General features: G+C 56.7%; 1 protein-coding gene across 1 annotated transcript in view; it reads right to left on the bottom strand.

The window, feature by feature from the left end:
• Positions 1-762: 762 nt before the first annotated feature.
• The window catches only part of Ak8 (adenylate kinase 8), a 61604-nt gene continuing 51402 nt past the window's right edge, over positions 763-10964 (bottom strand). The window contains exon 11 of the mRNA XM_077108628.1: positions 763-908. Coding sequence (XP_076964743.1) covers positions 763-908 — 146 coding nt within the window. The remainder of the gene's footprint in view (positions 909-10964) is intronic.

Genomic DNA, 10964 nt, shown 5'->3' with positions numbered 1-10964 from the left:
CACAATCCACAGCAACTGCCCAGGAACCCAACGAGGAGCCCTCAGCCCCAAGAGTCAGGACCAGCTTCCCTTACTTTGCCACCATTCCCAACGTAGAGGAAGCCAAATATGCTCCCTCACCAATCATGCAGGATGCCCACTTCGCGTCGCCCCAGCCCAGCTCCCCAGGCCAACAGCCTGCTCGGGAGGAAGCTGCCCTCGCCCACTTGCCTGCCTGCAGCCTCCGCCCCTGCTCCCGCCAGCTCTCACCAGGTGGCTCTGACCCTGGCTGGCCTTCCTTCGTTCCACACCACTAGGACTGCGGCCCCTCAGGTTCAAGGCAGTGGAGGAAGGCAGGGCTACTCAACAGTATTCAACATGGTTCTGGAACAAATGTTAACCATCTGGGACGAAGAAGACTCACACTGCGTACCCACAGCAAGACAGATACCAAGGGCATCAAAGATTTAAGTGCAAAAAAAAAAGTGAAACTATTGAAATAGTAGAAGAAAATATCAGTTGATTTGCACAACAATCTCACAAGGAAGGCGACTATGGTATTTATTCCCATTTATGGGTGAAGACATCAGATCAGCAAGGAGCATGAAAGCCAGGGTTTGAACGCTAGCTCAACTCCTAGTGCCCAGGGCACGTAGGTGGGAGTGGGTGGACCCGCGTCCGTCCCACTTCAAGAACATGAGAACACTGTCAGATGGACCCAGTTCTGGAGCCCTGGAGGGAGAATGCCCAGGGCACAGGCAGGCCTGGCTCTGGCAAGGCGGCTCACCTGTTGGGGATGTAGCCCAGGCTGTCGAGCTTCTGTGCCTGGTCCAAGTCTCGGGGGACGCCATGCAACACCCACCCTTTCTGCACACAGTCCTGCCGGTCCAGGCGTTCGGCCAGTATCTTCATGATGACGCTGTCAGGGACTGCAGACAAGGAGAGTGGGTGAGTGTCCGCCTGCTGGTCTGGGCCACGGCCGGGGGCTTCCTGGCCTTTCTGGCCCACAGGCTGAGCTGCTGAAGAGGTGGGTGTAGGTGGAGCCACTTGGGACACCTGTTTCCAGCTTCCTCCATGTCCCAGCAATAAGAGGTTGGAAGGAACCGGTCTGCCTGAGATGGGGAGTGTCCTGGTGACCTCGTCCTTCCCTGACCTAGACAAGATCCCATCACATGGGCAGCCAGGGTAGTTCCCAGGCCTTCAATGACACGAGGGCAGCTCCCCTATCACCAGCAACCTAACCAGAAGCCCCACTTCCTCGTACTGTCATCTTGGGGTTAGGCTTCAACATAGGCATTTTGAGGGGGACACAAACATTCAGGTCAGAGCACCCCACAATGATCCAGCTCTGCAGCAATCACTTTTCACGGCAGAACACGAAGCCCCAAGTTTTAGTATTCTTCAGATGGGGTTTCGTTGGTGCCCTGGCTGCTCTCTGCTAATTTGGGTCCACAAGCACCCCTGCCCTTGCTATCCCTGAGTCTCCCGTCCTTGATCCTTGGACCCGAGTCTCTCTCAAGAATCATTTGTAATGGAGACTGAAATACAGTCCCACGGAGAAGCCGAAGATGTTGGAAGCCTCTTGTTGACATTGCCGCGACTGACATTTCTCTCCTGGAATCCCGCCCTCCCAGGCTCATTAAGTGCCCTGTGTTGCCGATGTACTGCGTCCCAGCGATTAGCACTGCGCTTCCCGCACTTTGCACTCATTTCCCAGAAATACTTGGTAAATATTACCACTGTTTGCTGTGAAGGTGGCCCAGGTGGGCTGCTGTGCAGGAGCAACAGTGACAGTGTTCAGCAGTTTCTCTGGAAGCTTCTGCCCTTGGGCCTGGCAAGTGGCCCTAAGGCACTCATGAAGCCTCCAAGGCCCCCCCACGCCCCGCTGACAGCCAGGTGAACCTGGGGGTGAGCAGTAGATCACAACCGCTGCTCTTCTCTGTGCCAGCATGCACTGGGTGACACCCTTGTCACCAAAGAAATGCAAACCTTATCCCAAGCAATTTGCATCTCATCAAATTTGGTTTTTCTCCTGTCTTTCAACCTTTCTTCTCTAGTTCCCAGGAAGGAACAGGAAAGGGATTCTACTTAACAGGGACACGTGGCTGTCTGTCCTGGTAAAAGTTGCATTGGCTAATTCCGCCCCTCTCCCGGCATCCCGGCATCCCGGCAGTGGCTCTCCAGTGCTTTGAGAAAAAATCAGCCCCCGCCCCCGCCCCCATGGCCACAGGCCTGGCAAGCTCTGGATCCTGCCTTCCTCCTTCCCTTTGTCCACAACATCTTTTTACACGGGCCTGGCCAAGGAAAGGCCTTTGTGCTGCGGCCTCAGGACTCAGGACCAGGGAAAATTCCCTCCGGGGAAGACTCCAAGGACTGTCCCCAGCCTGGGCTGCACCTGTGCTTACCACCCTCCTTCCCTTGTTCTGGGTGATTCTTTAGTGAATGTCTGCCACTCACAAGAGACAGTGGGTCTCACAAGGACAAAGGACTGGGCCTACTAACCTTTTCTGTGCCCAACACAGTGCCTGGTACACAGTGGATAAGGACAGACAGACAGGAGGCCTCCCTTTTCAAAAGTGTCACTGCAGCTAACCGAACGAGACCAACTTGACTCCAGGGAAGCTGCAGTCGAGGCTGGGAACATGGCTCCGGCCCCCACCAAGCAGGACCCAGGCCTGAGCAACGACGCCCACCAGGCTGTCCACCTGCAGCCTCAGCTTGCATCTGCCACAAGAGGCCAGGGGCCCATTGTGGTGGGTCAACACCTCATATGAAGTTCTGACGTGCAGTAGACACTCGATGATGGTGGTTTGTGTGTCAGGGAACAGAGGTTCAAGAACATTTTCTGGTTTCTCTGTGGCCAGCGAGTCTAGGACGCTGAGTCCAAGCCAGCCTTGGAAGTCAGAGACCACCAGGTGATCGGTCCTCAGCTGAGGTGCTTGTTTACATTCCAGGGTTGTGACCCGGTGACCCCCTCTTCCTCTCCCCAGCAGGACTTGTCTGCACTCTAGGGTCAGGTGGCTGGAGCTGGGAGCTGTCCAGCACCTCCAAAAGCTCCACCTCTGAAGGGCTGGGGCGTGGGGACCCCGCTCTGAAGGTGCTGTGTGCTGAAGTAATCGTCAGCTCTCGGACCCAGAAACCTTGTGATCAGGAGCACTGGGGTGAAAATCTGCCCCGCCCTCCCCAGTCTAGGCCCACCTTGAATGCTGCTGGGGTTTGCACCTAGACAAGAACTTGGGCACAATGAGCCTCCCCAGGGCTCCCTCCAGGGGGTGGCTATCAGCACGTGGGTAGTGCCGGGCACAGGGCTCAGCTTGGCTCTGACGTCAGGCAGGACACGGGGCCTGCCCTCTGCAGGTCTGTGTTCTTGTGGGGGAGACAACCACTTCAGGAAGAGACTGTTGGTGTGACTGGCCGAGGTGGCCTCTGACGCAGTCACATTGGCTGAGATCCGAACGTGGACACCCAGGCCCATTAGGGCCTCCTTACTCTGTGGTGAGGACAACGTGGGGCCAGATATTTTCTGATTGTTTATAATGACCGTTCTTAGAAGCCAAGATGCCCAGGGAGGCCCAGGGAGGCCCAGGGAGGCCCAGGGAGGCCCAGCCTCTGAACTGCAGCTTTCTCAGGGCTCGAGGTCATCCCCAGGACCTCCCACATTTTGAAGTTGGGAAGCCGAGGCCTGACGAGGGCGTGGCTAACGCGACTTGCCAGTTGGCGCTTGGCCCCCCATCAAGCCCTCAGCCGTTCTCCTGCCTCCTTGGCCAGTGTCCCTGGAGCTCGGGCGACTCAGCCACGTTTGGCCCAGTCCAGAGGTTTCTCGGCTGGGGAGAACCGGGCCAGACAGCTTCCTCTCCTCCTCCAGAGACTTGTCTTCCTTTTCTCCTTTTTGTTTTTTTTGGCCTTTGGGTAACAAAGATCCCTGGGGGAGACTCCCAGTTCCCACGCCCTTTGGCCCCGCCATCCTAGTCCAAGAAGCACCCTACCGCTGACTGACGGAACAGACCGGAAGAGGTGTGTCAAAGACCCACGTCAGGGCTGGGCTGGGGCTCAGCGGTAGAGCACTCCTAGCAGGGCGGGTCACGGGCGGGTCGCAGGTTCGATCCTCAGCACCACATAAAAATAAAGGTATTGTGTTTAAAAAAAAAAAAAAAGGAAGAAAATTTAACAGGACTGTTCACAATAGTGACATTGGGACATGCAGAGTGTCCCCCAGACACTGGGCAACCTTCATAAAAGGTCCTAGGATGGGACACCTATGAAAAGCAGCTCAACAACTGGCTTGTGGAATGAGGACCAATTTAAACCTTTTTTTAGTTGTAGATGGACACGATACCTTTATTTTATTTATTTATGAGGTGCTGAGGGTTGGACCCAGTGGCCCGGGCACGTGAGGCACGTGCTCTCCCACTGAGGCACTGCCCCAGCCCTAAACATAAACTGTTGTGTAACTGTTTAAACACACAGGAGAGCGAGGAGCGGCCACCACGTGACGCTCCGGAGTCAACCGATCCCTCTGGTTGTGGAGCCCAGGGCACCAGCATCAAGAGGGGACAAGGACCCCATCCAACACAGTCCTGGCTGGAAACCGCAAGGCTGGGAGGAGTGGGAGGGGGACCCGCGGGGGCACCTGCTGGAAGACTGGGAAGCCAGTGAAGCAGAGACGAGTCCAACTGGAACAGAGCCGCAACAGCCCCTCTGCAGGAGGCAGGAAGAAATGACCCCACACCTCCTGCTGGGGAGTCCATCAGTAGCCATTGCTGTGGTGCCTGCTTGACGCCTGCCTTGCAAGACGGGGGTCGCAGGGGCCAAGGGCCTCGCCTGGGCTGGACAGCAGACTCGGGGGCCTGGGAACAGCTGTGGACTCCTCTTTAGCACAAGGCTCCTCCCGAGCCAACCAACACGCCCGCCCTCGCATGTGACCAATGAAGCAGCCCCCTGTCTCACCAGGGAGCCAGCCGGACCCCCTATTGTGGGAACCCAGTCTCCATTCAAAAGGGATGCCCCACGGAAGCCTTACCAGGTCCTGAGGGAACGGAGACTGGTCAGGAAGACCCTTCTCTCTTCCATCCCTTCCAGCTACACACAGTTACCTGATCTCAAGTTAAACAAGCAGCCGAGAGAAACTTGCTGATGCCTGGGATTTGCTGGGGGTCTCTGGGCTGGGGGGTTCCAGGTGCAACAGGGGGGCCTTGAGCACCTGCAGGCTCAGTATGCTGCCCATGGGTACCCAAAGGAACAATATTCTCTCTTCATTTGTAAAGTGTTGTATGAGCTGGGCAGGCGGCGCACGCCTGTGGTCCCATGGACTCAGGAGGCTGGGACCGGAGGATCCCAAGTTCAAGGCCAGCCTGGACAGCCTAGCAAGACCCTGACTTAAAGTCAAATTAAAAGCTCAGTGGCAGGGGGCTTCCTAGCATGGGCACACACGTGCGCGCGCGCACACACACACACACACACACACACACAATGGAGTATTATTCAGCCATAAAAGAATGAAATCTTGTCATTGGCAGGAAAATGGATAGAGCTATAGACAAACGACGAGAACAGAAAGAGAAGCATCACTGTCATGTGTGGTGTCTAGAAGAAAGCTGACATGGGCATTGCAAGGGGACTAGCCTGGAAGGAGGAAGGGACAGGGGAGTGAGAGAGGACCTCAGGGCAGGTGGGTATGTGGGATGCGGCGTCCAGAGGTGTGAAACCGCCACAATGAGACCCGTTATTCTGTGTGATCACTATATACTAATGATTATGATTTAAAAGCCAGCTTAAGAAGCATGTTGCCTTCCCCTCTGGTTCTGGGGACAGAACTCTGGCCTTGAGTACGCTGGGTAAGTAGCCCACCCTGAACCCCTTACCCAGCCCTGAAACTGTCTTTCTATAAAAGGAAACCAATGCCCAAAGGAGGTAGACCTGGCCACCCAGAGAGCCCATTCCCCAGGCCAAGGCCATCCTGTGCCCAGGAGGTGGCTCCCTCTGGGGGCCCTGGGGTGTGGAAGGCCTGTCCTTCTCTAGCTCCACAGTTCAGGACACTGCAGAATCCTGGCAAAGCTGCGCGGCCCCGCAGGGCCTCGGAGTCCTCTCCCAGCACCGGCTCCGCGGGCCACAGGACTTCTCTGGGGAGACCAGCTAGGTTGCCCGATCTGGGAGGAGGGAGGGGAGCACTCCTGCCAGACGACAGAGGACAGACCCCTTGGCCGCTGCCCTGGAAGCCACTGCCCTCGCCCAGGCAGCCTCTCTTGCCAGCAGCAATGTGCACGGTCCAGGGAAGGGGACCCCAAAGACAGCAGACCCGGCCCGGCGTCTGCACGGGCCTGGAGATGGCTCCTCTGGGCCTCTGTCCCTGCTGCCCCTGCCCACTCTCTTCCTGCGGGCTGTTTGCTCACGTTCCCAGCCTGGGCTCCGACCGGCCAGGCCAGCTCTCCCGGCGTGGCTGCTGGATTCAGAGTCCCTTCGGTAACGGCCCATTTACCCTTTATCCTGCTCGGGCAGAGGCCTCTCAGGGCTGTCTGAAGTCTTCCTCCATTAAGTCAGACGCCTCAGGCTTGATTTCTGGGTCTGACAGTTAACATCTCACCCTTCCTACAAGCTTCGCCAAGGGCTCCCTCTCTGGAATGTCCTGTCAGCCTGAAGTCAGCAAAGTGCACGATATAAGTATCCCATTATTTCATGAGGCCACACCACTGTTTAGTTTAGGGTTTTTTTCCCCCCAAGCTCTTCCGTGAAAGATGGCAGCCCTCAAGTTGGCCTTGAGTTTATTAAGATCTCAATCCGCTGATTCCCTGCTGGTGGGGTGCTTGGTGCAGGGTTGGTGGGGAGACACTGGCAGGGGCATGCTCCCAGGCCCTGCAGTTCTGCCAGGTGCCCCTCCGCCCACCAGCCCTGGCCAGGCTCCCGTCTCAAAGGCGGAGCTGCTGTCAAAGGCCCAGGTTCAAGGCCCCAGGTCAGGCTCCTTCCGCCACCTCCACTCCACACTTCAGACCCAAGCGGCACCAGCTCCAGTCTGGCTGCCCATGAGATGGAACTGGAGGGACCGACTCCTACCGTCAGGGACCGGGTGAGGGGAGTTGTGGAGGCCCCCAGAGCACCCAGGCTGCCGGGAGCCCGCCCTGGACACCCAGCTCCCCCTGCACCTGGCTGCCTGCTGTCTGCGTCACCGCAAAGTCCTGGGGCCACAGCGTTCTGCACATCACTTCATGTTCCTGGCTGGGGCTAGGCTGGGGGACAGAATCAGGAGGGGCACTAAGGTCGCCTGGGTTCTCAGAAAGGTGGACAAAAAGCAGAGGAAAGGAAAGGGCTCCCTCAGCTGGCACCTACAGGTAAGGGCCCCAGGCCACGAGGGCCTCTCAGCACCTGGGGCCACTCAGGAAGGGTGAGGCACCTCCCCACACCCCTGCTGACCCCCACGCCCTCACAGGCCCACCCAAGCACACCAGGCACACACTGCTCCCACCCAGGCTCTCGATACCAAGGCCCTCCACACACACAGGCCCAGGGGCACCCCAGACACTGGACACCCCAGGCCACCTACGCATGAGAGACCACGCCCGTGTCCTCCCCTCCAACGCACCCCACACCTCACCCACTGTTCCTGTCCTCACATGCCCTCACTCTCCAATTTCCTTCCCTCCTCCAGCCCTCCTGAAGTCACGTGAGGTGGTGTCAGGCCTGCGGACACCCCAGCACCCAGCACAGCTCCTGGGCTGCCCCTGCCCCTGAAGGGGACAGGATAGAAAAAGAACAGGACTGTGGAGGAGGAAGGGCTGCTTTTGGCTTTTGTTTTAATTTCCATGTAATTACCCTGATACTTGAAAGAAAAGGGGTCACACCCCCACCCAGGGTCTCTCCCCCAGAAAGCTAGGTGCTCTGCGCCAGGGTGGGGCAGGGCCTTCAGGGTGCTGCTTAATAGCACTGTAATCCCACTGTAATTGTTAAATTAACAATGTCTGGGAGACAAGCACTCTCTGGGTGGGACTGACTCCTGGCAGCTGAGGCCGCAAGCCTTCACCAAGCTGCAGCTGGAAGTCAGGATGCCTTGGACCTGCTGGGGGCTGGGACCCTGAGGGCACCAGGGCTTCCACCAGCAAGGCCGTTTGTTTGTTATGTACTGCCACCTGCTGGCCGATCGGGGACCCTGCACCAAGTGAGCATTTCTCAGGCTGCAAGGATCATCTCCAGACCTGCAAGGGAGACGCTGAGAAACCCAACTGGCCCACCAGCAGAACCAGGCAATTCTGCAGGGGGCAAAAGCCCACTGGTCCGAGCTGCCTCTTTGGTAAACTGGGTCCCTTTCCCCAGGCAAACTCCTGTGTCGCTGGGCCTGGCTGCCCAGGTACAAGATTGAACAGCTTCTAAGGCTGCGGCTGCATTCCAAAAGTCTGTATTTCAACGTCTAATTTCTTCCTAATGATATGGGGATTACTTGAAAGAAAACAGTGCCAAGAAATAACAATGCTTTGATGCTGGAGTTTTTCAGGGCTAGGACAGTACATTCGCCTGGGACTCTTGTTTCTGGGACCCTCTGTGCACTCACCCTCAGAAAGTGGCTGCCCACCCTCTACCACCCCCTCCTCTGCCACATCTGTGCAAGAAGCGCATCGAAGCGCCCACACAGCACTGACACGCCCATCTCTGTAGCAGAGCTGACCAACAGCAGACATCTCAGTTTCTCCGTTTTATGAAGTTTTAGATAAGAAAAAAGACCACTAAAAAATGGGCACTCTTCTGTAAATAACTGGTGCAGTACTTAGCCAATGAATACATTTACTAAACAAAAATGCTCCATTGGCCAACCGTAACAACGGGATAATTATACGGGATAATTATTCATATCTCAAAGTGCATTTTTACCTCTTTCAATGAAATCGAGAGACTCTGGGAGAGTGAGAAGACAGGGGTGTATGTGCTGCATTGCCCAGGTGCACACTGCATTAACAGTCTGTGCTGCAGAACAGAGTTTAAAGAACATGATTTTCCCTTCATTTGAATGATGGGGGGCTCAGAGGTAGTTATTTCTCCCCCATCTCAAAAGCAGCCAGGACGCTGTTACCCAGACAGTGAGAAGAAAGTGGGCCCCCATAGGAAAGCAGGGAATGGGGCTGCGAGCCTGGGGTTCTGGGATGGAGGAGACACAGTGACGAGCTCACACAGCAGGCGTGTGTGCTACAGTGCACTGGGAGTCAGCTCTGGCCAAAGCATTTATTCCAACACGAATATTCATTTAGGTAACCATCATAACAGTCCTACAGAAGGAGTGACAGCGTCCCACTTCACAGACTGGGAAACAGGCACAGAAAGAAGAAATGACTTGCCCAAGGCCACCCAGCTATATTGGATTAGCTTGGAGTTTGCATTTAAATCCAACGGAAAAATCCATTATGAAAAGAACAAAATTGGATTTTCAGGTTGGGAGTGTGCCGAGTTCCAGCTTCTAAGAAACTGGAAACTGTGATCTGCCCCACAGGCACCCTAAGCAAACCTGGACCACCCAGATCAAGCCCTCCCTGGTGTAGTGGATTAAAGATAGCCGCGCCTTCATTGCTACCCTGCTCTTGCATCTGAGGCTGGGTCCTCGGGAGCCTCATGGCTGTTCAGCACCTCTCACCCCTGCCACCCTTAGACCCCTTGGGATGCTGGCTCTAGGTAAGGAGGAGCTGGCCTGCAGCTGCCAGGCCATGAAGAAGCCAAGACAGCCCCCGGGGGCTGCAGGGAGAGGGCCTGGCGGTCAATCCCAGCGCATCAGCCCAGGTGCCAGGCTGGGAATGAGGAGTCCGCTGGGCACCCCGGCCCCAGCAGAGCACCAGCTGGACACCCAAACTGAGGTGCAGAGGTAGGCCCTGCTCCTCGGGGATTCTGTCGGAGCCATCTCAGCACGGAGCAGCCAAGCCCTCCTTGCCAACTCTGCCCCAGATCCTTGCCACCAAATCAGGAACTAATCACCATTTTATGTCATTAAGTTGTGCTAGCTCGTTGCACTACAGTAAGTCATTGGGGCTCCAGAGTTGGGTGAACTGGAGCTTCACCAGTTCCTGGGCACCACAGGGACCAGGCACCCAAAGCCATGGCAGTCACAGGAAGAGTGAGACAAACAAAACAAAACAAAACAAAAAAAACGCCCATATATGAAATATACACGTGCCCAACAGGACTTGCTACCACCCGCTTGGCACCACTATTGTGCTGACGACGACGGCAATCACGGCAGCCGATACCCGCTGGCTGCGGCTGTGCCCGGGGCTTCCATGGCACAGACATAGCCGCAAAGGGCTGTGGATGTCTGAGTGCCCGCGGGACACTGTGGAAGCTGAGGCTCAGACAGAGGCCCCATGGCCCTTGTTCTTCCAGAGCCCAGACCCAACTGGACTGACACTTGCTGCCTCTCTAGAAGCCTGTCAGGCTGCCCACTGTCCCCTGCAGCCCATCTCTTGCTTCCCTCAAGATTGAAGGGGGTCTCACCTGCACAGGGCCTGGCACTGTCCACACCACAGGGACCCAGATCAGCCGCCACATGGGCACTCACTCATTCACAAATGTTGGCTGAGCTCCCCACTGAGCCGTGCTGGTGTTGGGGACTGATCACCCTCCCAGCCCCGCCCACCTGTGGAGGAGTCCTCCAGACAGGCTGTGCATGAGCAGAGATGGAGGGACTCCGATGTGTGAGGTCCCCAACAAAGTCCCTCTTGCCTCCCAGGAACCCAGCCATGATTGGCAGCCTGGGAGGAACCAGAGTCCTAGCAGACAAGATGGGGACAGGGCCACAGGAGGAAGCTCTCCCACCTTCCACCCTGATGCTCAGGACAGCCTGGGAGAGAGGGAGGGGGACGGACACTTCCCTCCCTCACACTCTGGGAAGCTCTTCTCCACCTCCCGCCTCCCACACCCTCTCCCTGCCCAGTGTCCCTTGCCACCCACTGCCCTTCACTTCGCCCTTCTCACTCAGAGCAGGTGCAAAGCTGCAGGCCCTGGTCCCTGGGCTCCCCTCC

The sequence above is a fragment of the Callospermophilus lateralis genome, chromosome 2, assembly GCF_048772815.1.
Source record: "Callospermophilus lateralis isolate mCalLat2 chromosome 2, mCalLat2.hap1, whole genome shotgun sequence".
NCBI classification, from domain to species: Eukaryota; Metazoa; Chordata; class Mammalia; order Rodentia; family Sciuridae; genus Callospermophilus; species Callospermophilus lateralis.
This window is presented reverse-complemented; position numbering and strand designations above follow the sequence as displayed.